Raw genomic sequence first — 25,831 nt, 5'->3', positions numbered from 1 at the left:
AAACGTGATGAGACCTACAGCTGAATATGTGATTTTCTTTACATCTGCCTGAAAAGAATGTCCATTCTCTAATGGACATAAGATCCCATTAGAGTAAGCTGGTCAATTCTGTTTTTCACATCTAATATATTGTCAGCCATTTCTCTGGGTATTAATTACTGAGAATTTTTAATGGAAATCTTCCTAATTATAGATTTGTCAGTTTCTCTTATACCTCTCTAAAATATTAGTCCTATATTTTGAGGCCCTGTTAACAAGTATATAAACTTTTGAATTATATTCCTGGTCCCTTGGTCTTATTAGTAGGAAGTAACCATGTTTCCTCCTCACAATAGTGCCTGAGGAAATCCACGGGACCGGATGTTAGTATGGTTATTCCCATCTCTGGTTAGAATTTACCCCAAGTACACCGGTTCCATCTCTTTACTTTTCTACTTTTACATCTACTGCAAACCACAGCAAAACGCGCTCTTAAACAAATGGAGTTTGATGGTCTCCAATGGATAAATTTGGTTTTATTATAAAACCCAAATATAAATACACTGTTATATACTGTTTTATACATTGCTATTTGGATTATTTTTTACCATCTTATTTTGATTATTTTTTAAAAAAATTTTATTTTCTATTTTCTTTGCTTTTGTTTTCTCCTTTTTCTTTTACCAAGTTGATGGCTTCCTTATTCCACTGTAGTTCTTACATCGCTCTGGAGTTCCATATTTTATTTGGTTACCCTTAAAATCTGATATGCATACTTTGCCTTTCACTAATTCTAGAAAATTCTTGGGTTGTCAACTCTTCAAATATTTGTTCCCCTATTTTCTACTACATGTATGTTGGACATTTTCATGTTCTTTGTTCAAACTTTCTAATTTTTCTTGATTTATCATCTGGTTAAGTGATTCTTTCAACCGTGTCAAATTTGCTGTTTACTTTTAAACATCTTAGTTTACATCTGTAGAGTTTCCCAGTTTCTTCTTAAAGTCTGTCTTATTTCTATTTTGTTCCGCAGTATTTTTGTTTCTTTGATGTAACCATTTTTCACACTTAGGGGCACACTCTAAAGATCCTTTTCTTTGACATTCTTGGGGCTCTCATTCTGCTGTTCGTTCTATGTGCTGACTTGTTCTGGTGGGATCTCTCCTCTGCTTGGTAACTTTTTTTCAGCTCATTTTTAGTGGGGTCTTTGTATTAATTTCCCTGCTTGGGGAAATCCTCCCCCCAAAGGTGGTAATACAAACTCCAACCCCAAACACGCCGAAGGTAACAAATTCTCAGGACATACGGAAGTTCCGCACCCCCCTCACACCCAGAACTTATCTCAAACTACTTTCTAGTTGCCTCCGTGGGAGAGAAAGTCCGTTATTTTTCCAGTTCACCTTGTCACTAAAGATCTCCATGGAAACGGCAGCTCTCTCCCTCCTCGCCCAGGCACAAGGCTTTGTCTCCTTTTCTGTGTGGCTTCTGTCCTCCAGCGCACCCCTCCCCATATCATATCCTCCTGCTTCCACACAGAGGCTCATACTTTTTACCAAGCACACAGTTCTAGGTGTTTGGTTCCGGGGAACTTCTTTTTTTAATTTTTTTTTTTTTTGAATGTTTATTTATTTTTGGGACAGAGAGAGACAGAGCATGAACGGGGGAGGGGCAGAGAGAGAGGGAGACACAGAATCGGAAACAGGCTCCAGGCTCTGAGCCATCAGCCCAGAGCCCGACGCGGGGCTCGAACTCACGGACCGCGAGATCGTGACCTGGCTGAAGTCGGACGCTTAACCGACTGCGCCACCCAGGCGCCCCCCGGGGAACTTCTTAGGTTACCTCGTTCGGACTGACTTCTGTCTCGTGGCAATATATTCATCTCCCAGTTATTAAATTAACAAAGGTCTTTAAAGAAACAATGAAGCCCAATGATAGCCAAAGTGCAGGAAAATGGGAGCTTCTATCCATTGGGGGTCAGAGAGTACACAGTTAGGATTTTTTCTGGAATAAAATTTAGAAATATTCAAAAGCCTTAAAGCACATTCCTTTTGATACAACAACTATATGCGTTTATCATGGGGAAATTATCACAGAATTATAAAAATACTTAGCTAGCAAACTATCACAGCATTGCTCACAGTGGAAAAAACCTTGTAACAATCTATACGGCAAACATAGGGAATTAGGTAAATACCCTGTTAGATTCATCTGAGGATACGGTATGCAGCTTTTAACAATGTCGAAGAACATAGAGTGGCTATAAAACCTGTGATGTATTGACCAAATTTCATCTAAGACACCAATCATAATACATATCATCACACTAAGAAAATGCTACCAGTTAAAATACAACACCCTTCGATGGAATTTTTAGGTTTAAAGATTAGCTGTTTAGACTCAAACAGATTTACCCTAACACTCTTTGTAAGTAAAGAAAAGTTAAATGAATTGGTTAAGACACTCCTCGGAGGTTTTACGCAGTCTCACTCCGCTGAACCTTTAAGACCCTTGTCAAGGAGGGCTGTGTTTTCCACCCGTCACCGTGCTCTGTGAGCACCAAGGGCGTGAGTACTGCCCGTGAGCTTCCGGTCACAGAGGAACTAAGCATTTCCTGCTCATCTGCTCCCACCCATTTTGTAAGTTTAGGTCCTGAGCTTGCTTGTATTAAAAGGTTTTTTTAGGGCAAATTCTTCAAAAGGTCCTTAATGCTGACAGAACAGGGGATAGTCAAGTTTGCACAGGTGCAGGTAATGACCACTGTGTCGTGACTGACACCCGACCAACTACGGTCCTGTGCCACCCACGGGATGAAGCACTTAAAAAACAAACAACAGCAACAACAACAACAACAAAACCCAAAATCTTAGAATCACTAACTGGTATATTCATAGAGCCATATGAAAATATGCTAAAAAGACACAAATAAGTAAAAAAGGAACCTAAAAGAATAGCATCTAATATGCTATTCTACGCATACTAAGCTTCATGCTATTGGGCATGAAGATAAAAGTTGATGTATCTGCTTGGCCTTTATTATTATTTTTATTTATTTAAGTAATCTCTCCACCCAACGTGGGGTTGAACTCACGACCCCAAGATCAAGAGTTCTATGCTCTTCCGACTGGGCCTGCCAGGTGCCCCTCTGGACTTCAACAGCTGTTACTTCTGAAGGTGGGGGAGGGGGTTAATAAAAACCTTTTAGGCACACAATTCTTTCTTCTTCACCAAGTACTCTTTCCAGAGGAAAGGCCGGAGCACAGGACACACTCTCCCCCCGCTACCAATCATTCCTCCTCAGAGAGGACTGGACACAATGCAAGGAACCCGGTCTCACAGAACAAACCAAAAGGCACAATTTTAACAAAAGGAAACCTCTTAAAATCGGTCTTCAAGTTTCTATCCAGACTTGAACTTCACATTCGTTCCCAAATTAGGATTACCCTTCCCATTACCCAGAGTCTGGCGTGGAAAGCATTAGTCAGTAGTGGCTAGAGACAGTAGTGGTTAGATTTCCTGCTTGCTAAAATTTGAGTTTTCTTCTAAGAACTTATACCTTAGGTAAGTAATGCAGAAAAACTTACAATAAAAAGCAAGAGTGCTACGGTTCACCCTTTCCCACCTTCAGTAGCAACCACTCTTTTTTTTTTACATTTATTCATTTTTGAGAGACAGAGAGAGACAGAGCACAAGCAGGGGAGGGGGAGAGAGAGAGAGAGAGAGAGAGAGAGAGAGAGAGAGAGAGAGAGAGAGAGAGAGAGAGAATCCAAAGCAGGCTCCAGGCTGTCAGCACAGAGCCTGACGCGGGGCTCAAACTCGAGCTGTGAGATCATGACTTGAGCCAAAGTTGGACGCCCAACCGACTGAGCCACCCAGGCACCCCAATAGCAACCACTCTTTTATTTCTTTATTTTTTAAAGCAGGCTCCAGAGCCCAATGCAGGGCTTGAACTCATGACACTGGAATCAAGAGACAAACACTTAGCCAACTGAGCCACCCAGGCATCCCCTTCTTTAATTTTTTTTTTAAAGTAGCAACCACTCTTAATTTTTTTTCAATTTAGGAGGTGATTTGTCCAAGCAGATATGCACATATCTTCAAATCACATGCCTATACTGTTCTTTGACCAACTGACCTTTGTGTAAGTTACTGAATTCCTGCTGACAGAAAATACGGTTCACTGCAAACCCCTACCTCCAATCTGACTTCATCCCAACACTCACATCACTGTGGAGGCTGTTTTAGTCGACATGGAAACTTTAAGTTATACTTAAACTATGGTTCTGCGATTGGTACCAGTGTATCTAACCACAATTTCTGGCAAAAAGTAACTAAACTAGAATAAATATAAAACCAACTGTCTGAAGCCACCAGAGAACAACAAAAAGAAGTTTACACTGAAGGGTAGCCTAGTATCAGAAGGAGGGAATGGCACAATCCAATTTTGCTCATATAAAAAGAAACAAGAAAATGAGACCCACCCTCAAGAGAAGAGATAATCGAGAGACTAATCTGGAGAGGACCCAATGTTGGAATTAGGAGACAATGTACCTATATCTATACTCAAGGATATGAACGAAAACATGGTCATAATAAGTGAAAACTAACTGCAGTAAAAAATAGTAACTATGAAGAAAAATTCTAGAACTGAATATTATCTAGAATAACTTATTTATTGGACGGGCTTGACAACAGAATGAAGAGATAAGACTTACACAGAGAGACCATCAAAAATGATCAATTCTGAAGAAGAGAGAAAGAAAAAGAAAATAAACTGCTGAAAACCAAAAGGGAGAAGAAATTCTTGAAAGCCAACTGGGAAAAGTTACTTGTAACATACCAAACAAGAATTAAAATTACCACTAAGTTTTCATTAACAAATACAAAGGCCAGAAGACAGAGTAGTAACCTCTTTAAATGTTGAAGAGGGGGAAAGCCCATCAATCAAAAATTCTTTTTCCAGTGAAAATATTCTCCAAAAATAAAACTAAGGGACTTCACATAGTACAGACTTGCATTTCAGGCGGAAGGGAATTGATACTAGATGGAACCTTAGATTTTCAGAAAGAAATGAAAACCATTAGAAACAGTAAATATAAGTATCAAGATTATTATAAAGTAAATATAAAGTATAAAAGATTACTTTTCTTAATTCTTTAAAATACAGAGGATGGTTTAAACCAAAAACTTATAATACTGTCTGTGGGTTTAAAGCATGCATAGATGTATCATACAACAGGCTAGTGGGACAGTAAATGGAACTGTACAGTTGAAGGTTTCTACATTCTCTGTGAGGTCACATGATATGAACTCTAAGTACAGTTCACTCTCGAACAATGTGGGGGTTAAGGGTGCTGACCCTCCATGCGGTACAAAATCCACATATAACTTTTGACTCCCCCCAAACTGGACTATTATTAGTCTACTGTTCACCAGAAGCCTTACTGACAACATAAACAGTTAATTAGCACACATTCTGTACGTTACATGTATTATTCTTCCAATTCGTAAGGTAGAGAAAAGAAAATCATAAACAGGAAATACATTTAAATACTGTACTTATTGAAAAAAATCTGACAGTAAGTTGACCCACACAGTGCAAACTCCAGGGTCAACTCTAGGCAAAAAGGAAAAAGAAAAAAAAAAAAAAGAACACCATAATCCTTAGAATAAGAACACACACAACCTCAGATGAATACCTAAAAGGCCAACAGATACATTAAAATGCAATTCTAAACAATTCCAAATAATGCAAAAGAAGAGAGGAGAGTAGGAACAAAGAAATGTTTTAAAGAACAGAAAAAAAAAAAAGGTAGATCTAAAAATCAACCTATTAATACTTCCAATAAATGTTAACAGATAGACTAAAACCTACAATCCAAAGACAAGGACGATCGGAAGGGACAAAGACGGGGAGGACTCTCTATGCTATTACAGACGACACAACGGAAGTGCAAAGACACAGATAGGTTGAAAGTGAACAGATGGGGAAAGATGATCACGCAAACTAAGCCAAAGAAGGTTAAAGAGACCGTAATAGTACTGGACAAAACAGACTTGAAGGAAATAATACCGGAGATCAGAGAGACATTTCGTACTAATTAGAGGGTCAATTTATTAAAAAGACCATCATGAATGTATATTCTTCTAACAGAGCTTCAAAATACACCAAACCAAATGTGGCGTAATCCTCCCGCCAAGGCAGATTTCCAGCTCCTAACGGGACATTACTGAGCAGGGGCTTGGGGAGAGAAGTGCACCCTCACCTCCCACAAGCCGACGGGATCCTGCTCCAGCACAACACCGTCTACACCTAATGAATCCATACCCTTTTTTTTTTTTTTTAAAGTTTTTATTTTGAGAGAGAGAGAGAGAGAGAGAGCGCGAGAGCGCAAACAAGAGAGGGGCAGAGAGGGAGGGAGACAAGAGGATCTGAATTGGGCTCTGGGCTGACAGCAGAGACCGATGCGGGGGTCAAACTCATGAACCGTGAGATCATGACCTGAGCCGAAACCGAGTCGGACGCTTAACTGACTGAGCCACCCAGGCGCCCCTCCATAACCTTTTCAACAGTCCACCGTATGCTCATCAAATAGGCTATTTTCTGGGCCATTAAAATGGCCCTTTCTACATTTTTAAAGACTGAAATCATACAGAGTGTTCTCTGACCAAAATGGAATTATATTAGAAATCAGGAACAATGAGCTACCTTGGAAAGCCTCAACCATTTCTAATTAAACAATATTTCTATATAATGTAAGAGTCAAAAAAGAAATAACAAGGAAAATTATAAAATGTTTTGAACTAAATCATAATGAAAACAAAACACCAAAATTGGTGGAATAAAGGTAAAAATTCCTCTGAGAAATTTATACCTTCAAATACTTCCGTAAAAAAAGGTAGGAGGGCAGTATTACTAGGATGGCAATAGTCCGCACACTGATATACACGTCCAGTGCAACCCCAATCAGCATCCCAGCTGGTTTCTTTGTAGAAAGCGACAAGCACCTTCTGATACTCATATGGAATTGCAAGGAACCCAAAATAGTCTTGAAAAAACAAAGTTGGAGTACTCATACTTCAAATATTTAAACAGTTCCTACACCGCACAAATCAAGACAGAGAGGTACTGGCAAAGGACAGACATATAGATCAGTGGAACAGAACTGAGAATCCAGAAATAAACCCAGGTGTCTGTGGACAACTGGTTTTCAACAAAAATGCCAAGACCATTCAAGGGGGGAAAATGAAAATGGCCTTTCAACAACTGGTGCTGGGACAATTCAGACAGCCACAGGCAAACGAATGAATTTTCAACCCTTACTCCTCACACCATACAAACTCAAAATGGGTCAAAGACCTAAATGTCTACCCTAAAACTATAAACCACTTAGCAGAAAACAGAACGTTCAATCATGATCTTTGATGTGGCAAGGGATTCTTAAATGTAACAACAAAAAGTAACCAATGAAAAAAATGAATTGGACTTCAACATTTTTAAAACTTTTATATCAAAGAACAATCAAGATAATGAAAAGTCAACCCACAGAATAGGAGAAAATATTTACAAATATTTACAAATCTGATAAAGTATTTGTGTGTAGTATTAAAAACCTTTAAAACTCAATCAAAAGACAACCGAGTTAAAAAATGGGCAAAGAGAGGTGCCTGGGTGGCTCAGTTGGTTGTGTCCGACTCTTGATTTTGGCTCAGGTCATGATCCCAGGGTCGTGGGAATGAGGTCCACGAGGGGCTCTGGGCTGAGTGTGGAGACTACTTAACACTCTCTCTCTTTTTCTCTTTCTCCCTCTGCCCCTCATCCTTTCACAAGGGTGCGCTCTCTCTCATTAAAAAAAAAAAAGGCAAAGGATCTTAACTGACATTTCTCTAAGCAAGGTAGACACATCATTAGTCATCAGGGAAACGTAAATCAAAACCACAATGAGTAAACTTCATGTCCATCAGGATGATGGCTAGAATAAAAAAAAAAAAATAGTACCAAGTGTTGGTCAGGATGTGAAGAAACTGGAAGGCTCACACACAGCTGGTGGGGAAGTAGAATGATATGGCCACTTCGGAAAATAGTTATGCAAACAGTTAGCCATACAGCTACCATTTGACCCCCAAATTCCACTTTGGTTATCTACCCAAGAGCATGAAAATGTACGTCTATATAAAAACCTGTTCACGGATGTTTAGAGCAGCACTATTCATAATAGCAAAGAGGCAGAAATACCCCAAATGTCCATCAATTGATGGATGGATACACAAAATGTGATAAACCCAGTCAGTGGGTTATTATATGGGGCCATAAAAATGAACAAAATATTGATATATGCTACAATATGGATGAAGTTTGAAAACATTATGGTAAATGGAAGATGCCAGTCACAGAAGGCATGTATTATTAGTCTACTCAGGCTGCTAAAACAATGCCATAGACTGGGTGGCTTAAACAACAGATATTTATTTTCTCACTGTTCTGGAGGCTAGAAGTCCAAGATCAAGGTGCCATCAGGGTTGGCTCCTGGTGAGAGCTCTCTTCCGGCTTGCAGACGGCTGCCCCATCCCTGTATGCTCACATGGCCTTTCCTCTGTTCCTACTTGGGGTTGGGGGGGAGACCGCATTCTCTGGGGTCTCTTCCTCTTGAGGACATCACCCCTACAGGCTTAGGGCCCCACCATATGATCTCATTTAACCTTAATTATTCCCCCAAAGGCCCAAACTTCAAATACTATAAAACTGAGGGCTAGGGCTTCAACATATGAATTTGGGGAGCACACAATCCTGCCCATAAAACCACATATTATATGATCACATCTATCTGAAATGTTCAGAATAGACAAATCTACTGAGACAGATTTAGAGACAGAAAGATTAGTGGAGGTGAAGAGAGTAAGGGATGGTAGCTAAAGGGTACAGGGTTTTTGAGGTAATGACAATGGTTCAAAAATTTTCTGTAGTGATGGTTGAGCTCATCTGAATACATTAAAAATCACTGAAAAACTAATTAAACGGATGAATTCTAAGGCTTATGAATGGCATCTCAATAAAGTCATTATTAAAAAATTCAATACAATCCCAATTTTAATTCCAGCAGTTTTTAGAGAAGAAATTGACAAGCTAAATATGGACCTAACAATAAGTGGGGGGGCGGGGGGGAAACAAAGTTGGGAAGACTTATACTACCTGACTTCTAAGAGTTTTCATAATGCGACAGTTATCAAAAACAAAAATGCAAACAGCAATTAATATCCCACATGAACACAGATGCAAAAATATTTCACAAAACAAATCAATAATGTATCATTCCTTTAGGATGGATATAGAGATCAATGAAACAATATTCTAGAAATAGAACCATACCTGTATTATCATTTAATTTTAACAAAGGCATCAAAGCAATCTATGGGGACAAGTCTTTACAACAAACAATGCAGAAATAAAAATGGATGTCCATACAGTGGAAAAACTAACCTCAAGCCTACCTCACACCATATACAAAAGTTATATGGATGGATCAGAGGCCTAAATGTAAAAGCCCAAACCATGAATTTTTGAGAAAAACACATTATCTTTATCGTCTAGGGGAAAGGATTCTTAAAGGTCACAGAAGGCAGGAACTGTAAAAGAAAATTAAATTAGGTTTCCTCAAAATAAAATAGACCTACTCATCCAAAGACACCATTCAGAAAAGGAGTAGCAAGCATTGGACTGGGAGAAAATATTAGCAAAACCTATGCGACCAAACACTGGTGCCCTAAATACATAGAGAACTCCTACAACTCAATAATAAAAGACTTGGACATTGTACGGGGGAAAAGGATGTTAAATTACGTTCATCTTCCTTAACTGTGCCTCTGTGAAGGACAGCTTAGGGCTTTGCACATGGGTAATTTCAAGCTGGATTTTACTCATCGTATCCATGGTCTTAATTCCTGCAACAATCACAATGGCTCCCTGGTCTTCTAGCTCTGATACACACTGGCTGCTCTCTAGACCAATCGGACAATACTAATCCTGGAACTTTACCCTGCTCCCTTAAATCTAATCCATGGGTTCGTGGAGATCTCATAATTCTCTGCGCACAGAAATTTCATAATTTTTCCCCTAGTATCAATCTTCTCATTATTTTGGGCACTAGAGATTTAGCATCTTCAATTTTGAGAAATGATTTTATATTCTCTTTACAGAAAGATACCGTAAGTTTAAAAAAAATCTCTTCTGCTTTTCTCCAGAATTCCTAACGGTCAGATATTAGGCCTCCTGGGTTAGTTCTCAGGCACCAAAGCTTTGTGCCCTTTCACTCTTCACTTTCGCCTATTCTCCTAGCTCTGTTACTTTCCTTAAAATCAGAGTTCTCATTTGAAATAAGGGTTCTTTTTTCATAGCATCCTGTTCCTACTCTACTACTGTAGTAAGAATCTCTTATATCTGATGATGCTGACTTTCAAAACATTTTCTTCTGTTGCCGGTATTAACAGTTTCTCCTATCCCTTTTCATTCTATGGTTGTTTATTATGTTCTTTCAAAACACAGCTATTCATGCTTATACTCATAACGATAAGGAACTGCAATGCCAGCTGGAAACACCACTGGCCTGAGAGAGACTGGAGGGCCACAGCACGTGAGGTGGCCACTTCGCTGCTGCCGCCTTGCATGGCGATAAATGGATGTGTCCTTCAGGGCCGTTCATTCTTCCTGAGAGCTCTTCAGTCTCCAGCATCACCACCAGTGTTTTGCAATGGAATTGGGGACCAATCATTCTAAATGCTAACTTTCTGTCATAGCCAGTGCTCATAGTTCCTACTTATGCCAACGTCCAAGCCTCCTGCCCTAAATTTCTGACACAGTCTCCTTCAATGTGTTCGAAGTACACACAAGAGTTCTCTCTGGGACACAGGATATGCTCTTGGCCGCCAAATGATCTGTACTTGGGAGTAGAGGGGATGATGGGCTGTTAATTTTACAGATTTTGAATCTATTCATCATCTCCCAGGCACTGCCCCATCTCACACTACCTTCTGCCAAACTGGAGGCTTCATATCCCGAGCTTCTCCAGTCCTGCAGGAACAGTGGCTTTCCTGCTGCAGCACCTCTCACCACCCTCTAAACCAGGGCTTCCTATATTCTGGTAATCAGTTACCCCGCCTCCTTATGCCTTCCATCTTCCAAAAAAAAAAAAAAAAATTTTTTTTTTCAAGTTTTTATTTTCATTCCAGTTAGTTAACATACAGTATAATATTAGTTTCAGGTGTAGAACTTAGTGATTCATCGCTCACATACAACACCCAGTGCTCATTATTAACAAGTGCCGCCTTTCTATTCCAGAACACCTACGGTGTTTATTCTCTTCCATTCTTCGTCTTCACTGATCTTAAAATTCTTTTACTACCGTTTTAGTGATGTCGCAAAGGGGAAAGTCAAAACGTAATTTTCATCTTTAACCAGAAGCCCAGAAACTGGCGCTTTTGTTTTCTGTTTCTATTGCCACTACCCCAGTTCAGAACTTACACAACACCCGTGTGGAATACTACTACTCAGACCAAGTTGGTCTCTGGTTGCCTTTGACTTCTTCCTGTTTTAATCCCATTTGGTTTTGAGATTAATCCTATTTCTAGATTAATCCTCCTAAAATCTGTTTACATCAAGTCATTCATTCTCAAGTCATATATCCAATCTCTATGAACCTACACTTTCAAAACAAAACAAAAACAAGGAAACAAGTGCAAACTCACTTACCTGGTTTTCAAGGTTCACCAAAATGGGGCACCATCCTTTATCCAAGCAATTAAATCAACCAATTCGTCTGGTTATTTTTGTGCCATTCAAGCTGGCCGACGCCGTGTCCAGTGCCATGTTCGCTAGCAGTGCTACTCCCACTTTCTCATTCATCCTTCTCTCTCCAGCCAAATTCACCAAGATTCTCATTCGTTGTTTTCTGCGCATCCATAGCCATTCTTTGAAGTCCATCTCAATAGCCCTGGTTCATGAACATTTCTAACCTTGCCAGGGTCAAATTCTTTCTCCCTCCTCCGGTATCATCCTGTGCAATATTTCCTGTCTGCACTACCACCAAAATATCCCATCATAAATATTCCATCACACACACCCCCCCACATGCACCTACACATCCACCATTTCATTAGGCATTTGACATAACTTATAAGAATACCTGAAACAGACGGGTGGGGGATGGGCTAGATGGATGATGGTATTAAGGAGGGCACTCGTGATGAGCACTGGGTGTTGTATCTAAGTGATGAATTACTGAATTCTACTCCTGAAATCAATGCTTCACTGTATATTAACTAATTTGAATCTAAAACAACAACAACATAACAGTACAAAACAGGCCAGAATAAACATCTACAAGAACAGGAAAATAAAACAGGATACAAAAATTATAATGTCTATGCCAGAATCCTAAAATCTACCTAAACAAATATGAATTACAAAAAAAAAAAAAATACATTACACATTTGGAGGGCTATCTGCCAGAAGTAATTTTGATTTCAGAGTATTTATCTCCAGCATTTCTAACAGCATTCGAGTAACATGACTGTTGAGTCAATTCCTAATTCTGACTAAAGTGCAAATATTATCAAAGTAATCAAAGAAAATAAATTTTAACAAAGATGCTTGTTTCCAGATGACACAACGACAATCACAAGAGGTGAGCTACAAGCTAAGCCTGGTATGAGGTCAAGAGACCATCTCTGTTCACTCACAGGGATGTTTCAGAGCAAATTCTCTGTAAGGATCAACCACCAGGGTACCATGTGCATAAAAACCAAACCCTACAGATTACTTGTTTACTTGCAATTGAGAATTTGTGTTAAAGGTTATTTTTAAGTTAATATAAACATCCATTTTCTCCGCACAAGTATGTGTGTGCACGCGCGTGTGCAGGTATCACACAGAGAGATGTGAACGAGACAGAGCCCAAACTGTAGGGACCGCTGGTATGGCCAAGACTCCGATGGAAGACGGAAGGAAAGGAAGTACTGCTCACTGTGTGCCTTTTTGGCCTGCTAAATTTTACAACAGGATTATTGATCTGAAAAACAAAAATTCCATTTTAAAAAGCCCCCAAATAGACCTACTCTTGGGTTCATGTAGTTTTTCCTACAGGTAGTTGTAAAGTGAGTGGCTGTGTCCGACCGTGGAAGAGTTCAGCCGAAAGCCCAGCTATTCCTCATGAAAAATGCTGGTCCAAGGAACCCCTACTTGCTGTTTTTGCGAAGAAGAAACAGACACGAAGCTTATATGGGAGATAATAACAGGTGTATGCTTTTGAGGGAGTAGTGAACCACCTCTCACAAAAAAATGACACCAATCGTGCTTTGAATCCAGGCCGAGTCCTCAGAAAGGCAAGAAATCAGAGCCGACCCATCTGGACAGACTTTACACAGCTTTGACAACACACAAGCTTCAGTTTGTATTTTTTTACTCTTAGCTTTCAATCAACTGCACTATGTGGGGAAATGTTATCGGAAAAGGAAAAAGATTCTTAGTGTGTATCAGAAGCTGCTAGAGAGAAATCATCTATCCAGGGGAACTAGTCCTTCCTTGAATCAGCCTCGAGTCAGATGTGAGGACGGGCATCCCCAGATTATTTCGAGTACATTATGCGAAAGGGAGAATAATCCACGTCTAAAGAAAGACTCTGAAACGGATGCATTCCTGAATTACTGAGTGTGGTTTTTCTGTGCTGTGGGGAAACCGCAGCCCTCCGGCTTCCAGATGCTTTCTCTCCGTACGAAGTGGGGCTCCTTCTACTACTCTGCTTACAGAGACCACACTTACCACCCGCCGTTCCAACACATGCAGAACTGCGTGTTAATAAATCATTTCCTTTAGACAAAGAGTAGAAAAACAAAACAGGACTAATGTTTACAAGAAAATGGGTCACATCTAAAATTATTTTTAAAGCAAAAATAATTAAAATAGAATTTGAGGATTAAATATAGGAATTAAGAGGAAACCATCCAGAGGTAAAAATAAACTAGAAGCCTAAAAAGTAATAAAATAGAATTGAAGCTTCATTCAATAGTCAATGGGTTAGTTGTTTGACGCTAAGGCAGCCAGAGTCTAACAAACCCACATATTTGCCTTTTAAAACTTTGGAGAGTCTTTTCAAAAAGCTCCCTGGGGTTTCTTTGGCAACACAGCCAGCGGCAGAAAGCGGAAGGGGATCCAAGCGGACACGGGGCCTCTCGCTCAGAGGTCTGTCCAAGCCTCGCGGCCACGGCAGGCTGGAAAGGAGTCGGTGGGGTGGCGGCAGGCGTTAAGGAGCCAAGCCTGGTTCTGCATCCAAAATGGGCCAAGTCGCTCTCTGTCACCCCACAACCGTTCAACCATTTCCGAGGTATACTTCTGCGTGACTGGTGGGGACAAGTCACGGAAAGGGGTCACATCAGATACAAAGGGGTCTAGGGCCAAGTCACACACGCGCACATTTCTGTAGATGTTTGCAGAGCACCTTCCCCGCAGCGGGGGCCGCAAGGGACAGCTCGGTTCATCTCCCGCTGACATGTCCCGCCGGAAGACAGGGGGGTTACTGCCAGCGCTTAAGGGAGAGGAGGGGGACTCTGGTGACGGTCACCCCCAGCACCACGCCTCCGACTTAAACACATCTGGGGAATCGCTCCGCGACTCTGAGTTACCACCAAACGCAAACCATTTTCATCTTCTAACGGAAAAGTCAATTCAATTAAAGAAGCAAACCTAAACAGAACTATTTCCTACCACCGCTTCTTACCCAACGGGAACTTACAGTGGAATCTTGAACAGCTAGCTTGTATTATAATCATCTGGAAAGGCTACACTGAAAGTTGCATTAAAAATTCTATCTATCTTCACATGTCAACAAACGTGCCGGGACAACTGGCAGGAGCAGCAAATCCACCTCCCACTTGGCACAGCTGGTCTGTAAAGTTAGGAAAGAATCAAGCCGTCGCTGGGCCACTGTCGGTACAGTTCCGAAAAGGATGTCCCGTATAAAGCAAATGTACATCCACAGCCTATCTCAAAAGCCAAGTCTGCCTGCAACTGATAGTGATTAACTATAAAATTTGTTTGAAAATGCTCAAAGCAGTCTAAATACGTACACCAGGATTCACATTTAGAAGGAAAAGAACCTGAACATAGCACATTTGTACAACTAATTAACAAAATATCACTTCTAGAGGCAATGATGCAGTATCATTTCTGTGGGTTCTCCCTCAAAGATAAATATAGTTTCTCAATCCTAAAAATTATTATTTGAGACAGAGCTAGTGAGTGAATACAGGGGAGGAGAGAGGGAGAGAGAGGGAGAGAGGGAGAGGGAGAGAAAAAGATAACCTTAAGCAGGCTCCACACCTACCATGGAGCCAGAGGAGGGGGGTTCAATCCCACAACCGTGAGATCATGACCACAGCCAAAATCAAGAGTCAGATGCTTCACCAACTAAACCACCCACGCACCCCCTACAAACTATTTTAAAAGTATTAGGTCAGTGGTGAAAGGCAGAGTTTTGCAAGTTAAGTGTAACTAAGACTTATATTTGCATAATGAAAACAAGTAACTAATAAATGGTATTTTAATATGCATGTTCTACACTGAAAATCTAGAAAGCACAGAAGATCATTTAAAAATGTACCATCTAGGGACGCCCGGGTGGCTCAGTCAGTTGAGTGTCTGACTCTTGATTTCAGCTCAGGTCACGATCCCAGGGTTGTGGGATCGAGCCCCGCGGAGTGTGAGGCCTGTGTGAGATTCCCTCTCTCCCTCTGCCCCTCTGCTCAGCTCACGTGTGTGCTCTCTCACTCTCTCCAGAGTAAATTAAAAAAAAGAAATTAGCATCTATTAAAAAAAAAATACCAGTGATAAGCCCCATACCTCTGGAGAGCTACCTTCAATACGGGGCGATGTGGTTTTTCACAAGCAGAGAGGATGCACTGAGGGTTCACAGAACACGTACCACTTTGCATCCGGCTTCTCCCTTGTTACAGACATTATTACATGTCCAAGAATATCCTGCAGTGTATCTCTATTGGCTGTTTATAACCTTTAAATACCATTTCATCTTTAGTGATGAAGACTGAGGTTGGTTTCCACGGTTTCCTATTACTAAAATATTCTGAATAGCCTTGTACGTACAATTTGAATACCACGACTTCCTTAGAACAGAGTTAAAAGTTAAAAAGCCAAAACACTGTCTTTATATTTCTAAATGTCTCCCCAGAAAGATCACAGCAAACTAACGTTTCCATCTGACGACAGGAACTTCACCTCCCTCTGTAGTCTGCCAAACACTGGTTACAATCACTTCTTTTAAAACGGTTTTCAGTTTTGGTGTAAAAAATTTAATTCTTCATTTCTGTAACAATTGTAAGTTGTAACATTTTCTCATACGCCTACAGACCATTTGCATTTCTTCTATGAATCAGTTATGTCCTTTAGAACCTCACTCTAAAAGTCTGGATAAATACATAGGAGAACGGTAGCTACATTTGGAAAAACTGTAAAATACCTTTATGTTTAGGTTTATCTGATGTTAGCCACATTCATTAGGTGAGCCAAACCTATCCATGTGAGACTATTAAAAAAAAAAAAGTACAAGATGAAAACATCCAAATGCATTCGTTGGGCTGGATGGTTATTTCAAAGAAGACACGGGTCATCATGAATCTGTTGTGAAAGAATTTGTTATTCTTTCAGTTTGATCAGCTTTTCTAGGAGATTCTGAGCTTTCTCTAAAGGTAAGAGGGAATCTGGCAGCAGGTAGGCTGAGCTACTGGAATATTCCCCACGGCTCCTAGGAAGAGCTGGCCAGGGCCAGAGCATGTCAGCCTGACGAGTGACAGCAGCAGCTGGGACGTGACCACGCAGCTGGCAGGCACTGGCCGCGGTAGGACCAGCACGTCCTGGCACATTGTGCCTGCGAAGCATGCGCGGCCGAGGGCTCAGTCACTCTGGGTGCAAAGGTGCCCCCAGGCCCAGGGACCGTGAACTGTGTCACAGAACATCAGGACGGAGAGTAAATATGAATCCTGACTAGGTCTGTTATCACTTACTGCGAGGTGAACGGCCAAGACTTGGAAATAGGAACGGGATCCTGAGTGTACTGCTGGGGAAAAAGAAGACTTCGAAAAACAAACAAAAAACGAGGCTAATAAAACAGGATAAACTAATTCAGCTCACAGCACCACAGGGAAAAATCTGAACTCCAGCGTTGAGAACTTTCGTAGGCATAAGGAAACAATGAAAGACACCAACGTGGAGGTTTCTCTGGATCCCAGGGGAAGGCAAAACATGGTCTGCGGTGTATACTGACCAAGGGAAAAAAGGCCTGTGATCTGGAAAAGAGGGCAGGCAGATCTGGCGCCCAGCGAAACCAGAAACTTCTACCACACTCGACCAGATGGGCCGCTCTCAGTTCCGCCACAAGGACCCTCCATCATCCTGCGTTCTCACCATAAACGTTTGCTCCACTCATCAAGACCCATGCTTGCTCTGAGCGAAGCATGACACCTGAAGTGTCAATAAACCGACTAAGAAATTACATTACCTATTTCAATTTTTCAAAAAGGAAGAAGTCTACTATTGTTTACCCACCTATTACATACCCACCAGCACAGAACGCACGCCTGTATTTTACTGGGAAAAAAAAAGTTGCTGTATTGACTTTTTAAAAAAACTTGACTTTAAAAAAAAACAAACATGTATTTTCAAGGTTTGTTTCTTTTTGAGAGAGAGACAAGAGTGTGAGTGGGGGATGGGCGGAGAGAGGGTGACACAGAATGGGAAGCAGGCTCCAGGCTCTGAGCTGTCACCACAGAGCCCTATGCGGGGCTCGAACCCATGAACTGAACAAGAAGGTTGAACTGAACGGGTTTGCTTAAATGTGATTTGTTTTCGCTACATACAGTAGTGTAAATGTATTTTCTCTTATGATTTTCTTAGTATTTTCTTTTCTCTAGCTTATTGTGAGAACACAGTAAACAATACATATGACATAAATGTGTGTTAATCGACTGTTTATGTTCTTAGTTGGGTTTCCACAGTTGAAAGTACTTGGCTATTAAATTTTGGGGTGGTCAAGCTATATACGGCTTTTTCACTGCACAGGAGGTCAATGCCCCTAACTCCCGTGCTATTCCAGGGTCGGCTGTATAGTACGTAAGACATCAAGGAAAGTTAGAAGCGAGGAGACAAAGACTGGACAGACAGACATGCCGGGAGGAGCAAGGGCTTGAGGCTCAAACTGTAGAAGAAAAATGAAGCCCCTGAGAGTAGCGGCTGGAAACAAAGGTAAGTGAACTAGATCTTTCTGACTGCAGATGCTCTGGGACTGTTTTCTTTCCAAAAACACCTTTCTCTTTCCTTTGCCATTTTGAGTTAAAAAGTCAAGAAAAATGTTTACACTGTATAATAAGGCTCTAAGAATATTTGTTTCACATTCAAAAGCTGGGTATTTTCTCTAGAAAGCAAGTCACATATGTTTCTCCAGGATAAACAAAGGGTAGAAATTGAGCCGTTAGCCCCCAGCCAGAGTTAGGAAGGAAAAGGATCCCTCTTTTCTCTCAACCAGCTTTTCCTCTCGCCTGATTCTAACCCATTCTCCATCAGCAACTATCGCCAAGGACGCTCTGACCTTGCAGAGTGAACAGTGGGTGCATAGTCTGCTCCCTCCTCCCAGGACCAAAAGCACCCGCTAACCTGAAACACAACCTGACAACCGCCAAGTGTCAGATGTCACTGTAAACCAGCCCGGAGGAGATTATTTTAAAAGGGGAGTCAGCAAGTGGTTAACACGGAGACCGAACACACACCCGAAGAGAAAACTTCACAAAAATCTGCAGTGTTCCGCAAACGGAGGCGGGGCTAGCACTGCCGCGGTGTCTCCAACAGCACCCGGTCTTAGGGGACCCTCAACGCAAGTGACCACATGCTCCGGAAAAGCGTGCGCGACGCCCCAAAGTTCTAGTTGTGACAATAACACCACCAATACTGCAAATACTTTGAGCAACAGGATTCACTCAGATACAGAATCTGAAGGTAGCGGATAAAGGCAGGTTTCTAGGGTCAGGCTACTGCGCATTTTAGTACTGCCATCATTTACTGTGGCTGCCGTATCAAGCAAGTTACATGAGCCTTTGGGGAAGTGGTTTCCGACACCAACAGAGGAGGGTCACTCCCACCAGCCCTCGGGGGCAATGCAAGCCTTGAGGAAGACGAAGATGCTTCCTGGCCCAAGGCCTGACACATAAGACTCCAACTGTAGCTGTTATTTCATAAATACCTGAAGAATTAAAGTAAGATATTTTAGACTCAGTCGGCCTCTCCACTCGTAATAAATGTATAAAGCTGTTATGTTGTCAAACGCAACTGGGAGGAAAAGAATACTCAATTGAAGGGCAGCATTTCCGAAAAAATTTAAAAACTGCAGAACTACACATTCTAATTATTTACAGAATAAAAGAAGCCAGTAACTGCTGTCTCTACATTCTCAGAGTTCTGAGAGCACGGCATGGTCCTGGACAGAGGACCAATCTGATTTAGCCAAAAATCACATGTGAAGAAATTCCCCGGAGACAAATCAGCAATTAGACGTCTTTGGTCTCCACACCGGGGCTCCCTGGGCTTTCCGCACACCAGAAACCCAGCCAAGTGCCTTGTCTCGCCACTGAAATCACCACCTTCAGCCGTATTACTTACAAGATTAAACAAAAACAAAAAAGATCATAAAGGTCATACACCTAGGTAAGCCACAACCCTCGAGTGGAGGAACCTCCTCTCTTCTGTCAAAGATCCTATCCTCCTTAAAGGCTTTCTCTATGTCCTGTGACCCAGCAATCCACTCCCAGCTATCCACCCAAGATAACAATATTCACAACAGCATAGTTCAGTAAGAGCCAAAGGGTGGAATCAACCCAGGCGGCCCATCACTGACGAACGGATGAACAAAACGCGGTATGTGTCCCTGCGATCCAGCCGTCAGGAGGATGTGCGGACACGTGACACAAGGCTGAAGCCACAAACACCGTGCTAAGTGAAAAAAGCCGGTCTCAAAAAGCTAAACATTGTGTGATTCCATATTTCTAAAATGTCCAGAACAGGCAAATGCACAGACAGAAAGTTGATTAGTGGTTGCCGGGGACCGAGGGGAGCGAGAACGACAGTGACTGCTCATGGGTACGGATCTTCTCTCGGCGGTGATGGAAATGTCCTAAAATGAGACCATGTTGGTGGCTGCACGGCCCTGGGAAACCACTTAAAGAAGGGTGAATTTTACAGTATGGGAGTTATATCTCAATTAAGTTGGTTTTTTAACAACGTAAATGTACACGCACATAGGAATATGCACACAACTATAATAACTTTTAAGTTAATTCTGAGTTAGACATGAAGCTTCATGTCTATTTAAAGTAATGCTAATTTGGGGGGACGATCCTAAAATGTTAGCAGAGCTGAGGGTACACTGGAATATCACATAGCCAAGTTTGACAACTATGGATACACACTAAAAATCTAAGATTAAATCTCCACTGAACTAGCAACTTTAAACTACTAGAACCAGCAAAGTGGTAGCAATCTGCTGTCTAGGGAGTTAGCTAAAATTTCAATTTCTTATATTTGAATGGAATCAAGAAACTTACAAGTTAAAAAGTGTATCGTCAAGTACATACTAGAGAACAGGAGCTATGTCTTTTACACCCTCATGACCTTTGTGGCAGGCAGACAGTCCCTTGCACACACCATGGACCACATAACGAGCGAATGAGATACTTTAATACCGTATTTGTAAAACAAGGTCGTGACTGTCAAGCTTTTTGCTTTATGTGGTAACCCTTTAGATAAGGGTCAGAGAACTGTTCCCATAAAGGGCGAGACAGCAGATATTTCTGGCTTTGTGGGCCAGACTGTTTTTATTTTTTCTTTTAACGTTTATTTATTTTTTTAGAGAGTGAGCGTGGGGCAGAGAGAGGAAAACAGGATCCGAAGCAGGCCCCGCACTGCCAGCGCAGAGGCCAGTGCGGGCCTTGAACCACGTCCTGAGCCACGGAGGACCAGACCATTTCTGATGCAAGCACCCTGCTCAGGCCCTGAAGCACAAAGGCGACCGCAGACAACACAGAAACCAGCGCTCCCCTGCTTTCACTGGCGCGGTCCGATGGAACTTTCCACAGCGACGGAAGTAGTGTGCCATCTATCAAGCACCTGAAGTACAGATACCGTGACTTAGGAACTGTTCATTTTAGTGACTGCCAATGTAAACAGCCACACGTAGTCAGTAATGACTGCACGGCACAGCACTGCTTTGGACTAACCAACTAGCCAATTTTACCTCTGGTCAAAAGACTTAAAGAGTGTGAGTTAATTTTTAAAGCTAAAAAAGGACTCTGAGTATATCACAGGGTGAAAATGGAAAGAGAAAACACGATGTAAAATTTCTAACCATTCACAGATCATACTAGTAAATAACTGAACTTCTAAGCAAATTAATCTCAGCTCAAGCAGTAGGATACGTGTAGAGCTCCATGTATCTGGATTTCGCCATACTTTGTCTGGTATATACTTGCTGGATTCCAGCGCGGAGGTCGTCCCAGATCTGGTCAAGGCCAATCTGCTTCAGTCCATGGGGATTCTGACTCCTGTTTGATGACATCGTGAGCGATATTCTTAGGTCGTCCAGTGCAGCAATCCAAACTCAAGGTACAGCTAATTCTCCATCAGATGAAAATATACAGTATCATTCCAAATTTATTCACAGCAGCTCAGAAAGGATGTCCTTTGTATGTAGAGAATGAAATCTCATTGCAGGCAAACCTGAGGAAGAAATAAAGCCAATTAATTCTTTCTCGACATCCTGGGGTGGGTAATGGGGTGCCTGCCACGCACACAGAAATATTCAGTCTGTGGGCATTAGTGGGCACCACTCTAATCTAGAGAATATTTCTCTTTCTCTGTGGAAACAAACTCATGTTAGATGGTCTACGTACAGAGATAAGCTTACTTATCAGGGATTTAGGTCGGAATCCTATGGAACTCACAAGAAAAGTGTTCACAAGAAAAGCCGGGTGAAACTGCAGAAGCACAGCTAACACTGTTGCTCTTTTTTGCCTCCTGAAGGTATCAAAACTTAAACTTAACCACTTGGCCTGCATAACAACTAGAAAGATAAACTCAAAGGAAAAAAGGCAAAGCTAACTCCCAGAAAGCGAAACACAAACACCTAAAAAGTAGGAAAAACCAACCGCACTAGTTACCTGTGAATTCTAACAGTTTTTCACTTAGCACTTTGCAGGAATGCAGATGTTGGGGAGGTTGAAGGTGCAGGGAAACGGTCACTCCCCCTTTTAGAAGGGAATTTGGCAGGAATCATCAAAATTTAAAATGTCCCCTAAATTCAGTGGCCGGGGTCTGAAGCTCGGCTCCACACCTACTAGGTATGAGGTCTTCGACAAGGTACTTCACTTCTCAGCCTTGATTTCTTAATCCTCAAAAGGGGGGGCAGATCATTTTTTCTCAGACAGTTACTGTGAAGTCTAAATAAGATAATGCCTCTGTTATTTACTACCTTATCGATATTTAACACATAGTCAACGCTTCACAATTAATACTGGCTATTATTTCCAAGTGTATAAGACTCCTGCAAAATAGAATTTAATGCTTCAGGATTTCAGATCCATAGATAAAGGGCCGGAGGTATTCCATAGCCTAGTAACTCAGTACTTCTCAATACGTAATACTACAGTCACACCTTAAGGATCATCTACGTACATCACACTGAAATGTGGAGGTTTTTAAACAAGTACTTCTAGGGGCGCCTGGGTGGCGCAGTCGGTTAAGTGTCCGACTTCAGCCAGGTCACGATCTCGCGGTCCGTGAGTTCGAGCCCCGCGTCGGGCTCTGGGCTGATGGCTCAGAGCCTGGAGCCTGTTTCCGATTCTGTGTCTCCCTCTCTCTCTGCCCCTCCCCCGTTCATGCTCTGTCTCTCTCTGTCCCAAAAATAAACGTTGAAAAAAAAAATTAAAAAAAAAACAAAACAAAACAACAAAAAAAAAAACAAGTACTTCTATTGTCAAATTAAGAAACACTGAATTATTTGAATGGCTCCATACAATAAATGTTGGAGGTAAAATGATGTCTGGAGCAGTAAGAATGGGTTGTCAAAGCTTGCCAGTGCAAATTTGAGTTCAGCAAGTAATTCGGTACATTCTCCATCTTCCATGGCATTGGCGCTCCCTGTAGGCTAAGGCACATTTGAGGAGAATGTAGTTCATACTTGTGGATCAAGTCCGAAAACCAAATCATCTCTAATATTTATTTAGCTTTTATGGAGGCTTCACGCCCAGTGTGGAGCCCAACGCGGGGCTTGAACTCACGACCCTGAGATCAAGACCTGAGCCAAGATCAAGAGTCAGACGCTTAACCAACTGATGCACCCAGGCACCCCTCTACTAATTATAATCTAAGCTCTGGGACCTACTATTTTATGAAGCCACACTACCACTCTTGATCCTGCAAGTATTCTACAGCATACGCTCAAAGAAGTATGCTCAAATGTAGAACATAAACGTATCTGACAGAAGAATTCCCTCAAGTTTTAGGGAAACCAACCACCCAGCAGCCACTTCGCAAATGCTCCCGGAATCTATGTTCCATCTGCCTTTCCTTCCATCTCCCTTGGGAGGATCATACCCACCAACACCCCACTTGACAGTGTGCTTGGACCCGTAGTAGCGCCTGGTGGTGCGACCTATTTAAACCCGCACTCCTTGTGTTCCACCCGGGGGCAATCATCACGTCAACTCCCCGGACTCACACACACACTTCAGTTAATTCTAACTTAGATAAGTCTTCTCAGACCCATCCAGATCTCTTTTACTCCTCTTTCTTCCCGTTTAATTCCTAGCAGCAACCGGGAAAAATGTTCCACTCTTTCCATTTTCACCTTTTCCTCACCGTATCACTTCCACTGGGCCGCATAAAAGTACCTTCAAGTTCAACGGGTTACTACGGGGACGTGTCCCAACCTCCTTCCTTCAAACCCCCACCTGCCAGTGACTCACGAAGTGTATCTCCAACCCAGACTGCTTCTCTCGAGTCCAGGCCCATCTACACATCTCAGTGCCCAGTTCACACCCCCTCCTAGACCTCGCACACCCAGCAGGCATACAGCTGAACGCAGGAGCTGCCCCCAGATCCCCCGTTCACCGGTGCTGCCCATCTCAGTGAGTGCCAGAAACCTGGGATAACTCGAATGCCTCGTTCCTGTTCTTTCACATCTGAGTGCTACTGATTTTAACCTTCGAGGTCACGTCACATCCACTCACTACTACCTCCGTTTCCTTCCCCAGCGGTCACTGTCGTCATCGTCGTCGTCATCATCATCACCGCCGCCGCTCCCCAGGCTGCTTGTGCCCGGAAAGCTCCTGTGCTTCCCCGCCCACGTCCAGCCAGGTGACACTCACTAGAAGTCCCAGACCAGTGAGGTGCGCCCACCTCGTGGGACTTTCCCTTCTGAACTCTCATTCCTGGTAATCCCAGGCCTGTGTCTCTCCCTTCTCTGCAGAGAAGAATTCATGGCACAGAGACCATCTCTTTTGCTGAGAACCTAGTGCGGAGCCTGGCACACAGATCAATGTTGTATATGAATAAATGAAATTAACAAACTGGGGAACTGAAAAGCTGTATGTTTTTAAAGGATTTAGAAATAATGAAATATCACCATTATAAAGCATTTGAACTTACCCTCGAACCCTCACTTAGAATCTCCATTAAATTCTATCTTGTTTCTTCACTTTTTCCTTCAAACACTAGATTTTAGGCTGAAATTTTTCTTACTGATTCATTTACCAATGTTGTTATTCTGCTCACTACAAACGTATACATATTTTAACACAGTGTTTAAACAGACTTGTAAGACGCCCAGGAGTTCAGTGATCAGTAATATTTTACCGAACAAATATTTAGTACGAAACTACCACGTGCCAGGCACTATTGTGGGTACTGTCTTATGTGCTCTTAATAATAGTAAATCAAAACAGACACAACTCTACTGCTGTGGAATAAAGCACCTAAGAAGCTAACCCATTAACTTTTGGTATGTGACACACTTGTAAAGTGGAAAATTTATGTACTACGCATTTGTGTACCAAAAATATTTGCTCATAAGAACCAATTACAGTAAGATTGGAGGTTAACTTTAAAGATAGTTAGTTCTGGCCCTCCCTTTTACGGAAGCAATCAAACCTAACCAATGTTACAATGCTAGAAAGTGTCAGACCCACAAGCCTGACATCTGGATTCTGAAAAGTCAGTATTCCTCAATACCCTGGTGTGAATTTTAGGTTCTTTCATTTTTAGGGTGTCAACGAATAGGGAACCAATTTCAACAGTCACAAACCAATCAATGTGATACATCACAACAATGAAAAAGGATACGAAACCATATAATCATTGCAGTAGATGCAGAAAAAGCATATGACAAAGTACAACATCCATTCATGATAAAAACCCTCAACAAAGTAGGTTTGGAGGAAACACACCTCAACATAATAAAGGCCATTTATGAAAACCCATGGCCAACATCATACTCAATGGGGAGAAACTGAGAGCCTTTCCCCCAAGGTCAGGAACGAGACAAGGATGTCCACTCTCACCACTTTCATTCAACATAGTCCTGCAAGTCCTAGCCACAGTTATCAGACCAGAAAAATAAATAAAAAGCATCCAAAGCAACAAGGAAGAACTAAAACTCTATTTGCAGACGACATGACACTATCTAAAGAAAACCCTAAAGACTCCACCAAAAAACTAGACCTGATAAAGGAATTCAGTGAACTTGGCAAAATCAAG

The 25,831-nt window shown here is 41.8% G+C and overlaps 1 protein-coding gene across 1 annotated transcript in view; it reads right to left on the bottom strand.

The window, feature by feature from the left end:
- The window catches only part of CUL1 (cullin 1), a 105,126-nt gene that overhangs the window by 47,285 nt on the left and 32,010 nt on the right, over positions 1–25,831 (bottom strand). The window contains exon 2 of the mRNA XM_047097018.1: positions 21,496–21,796. Coding sequence (XP_046952974.1) covers positions 21,496–21,635 — 140 coding nt within the window. The 5' untranslated portion in view covers positions 21,636–21,796. The remainder of the gene's footprint in view (positions 1–21,495; positions 21,797–25,831) is intronic.

Source organism: Lynx rufus, unplaced genomic scaffold (genome assembly GCF_022079265.1).
Source record: "Lynx rufus isolate CCGP_SWC_20201006 ecotype Redwood Valley unplaced genomic scaffold, mLynRuf1.p SCAF_4, whole genome shotgun sequence".
Lineage (NCBI taxonomy): Eukaryota > Metazoa > Chordata > Mammalia > Carnivora > Felidae > Lynx > Lynx rufus.
The sequence above is the reverse complement of the archived record's forward strand: the minus strand, read 5'-3'. Positions and strand labels throughout refer to the sequence as shown.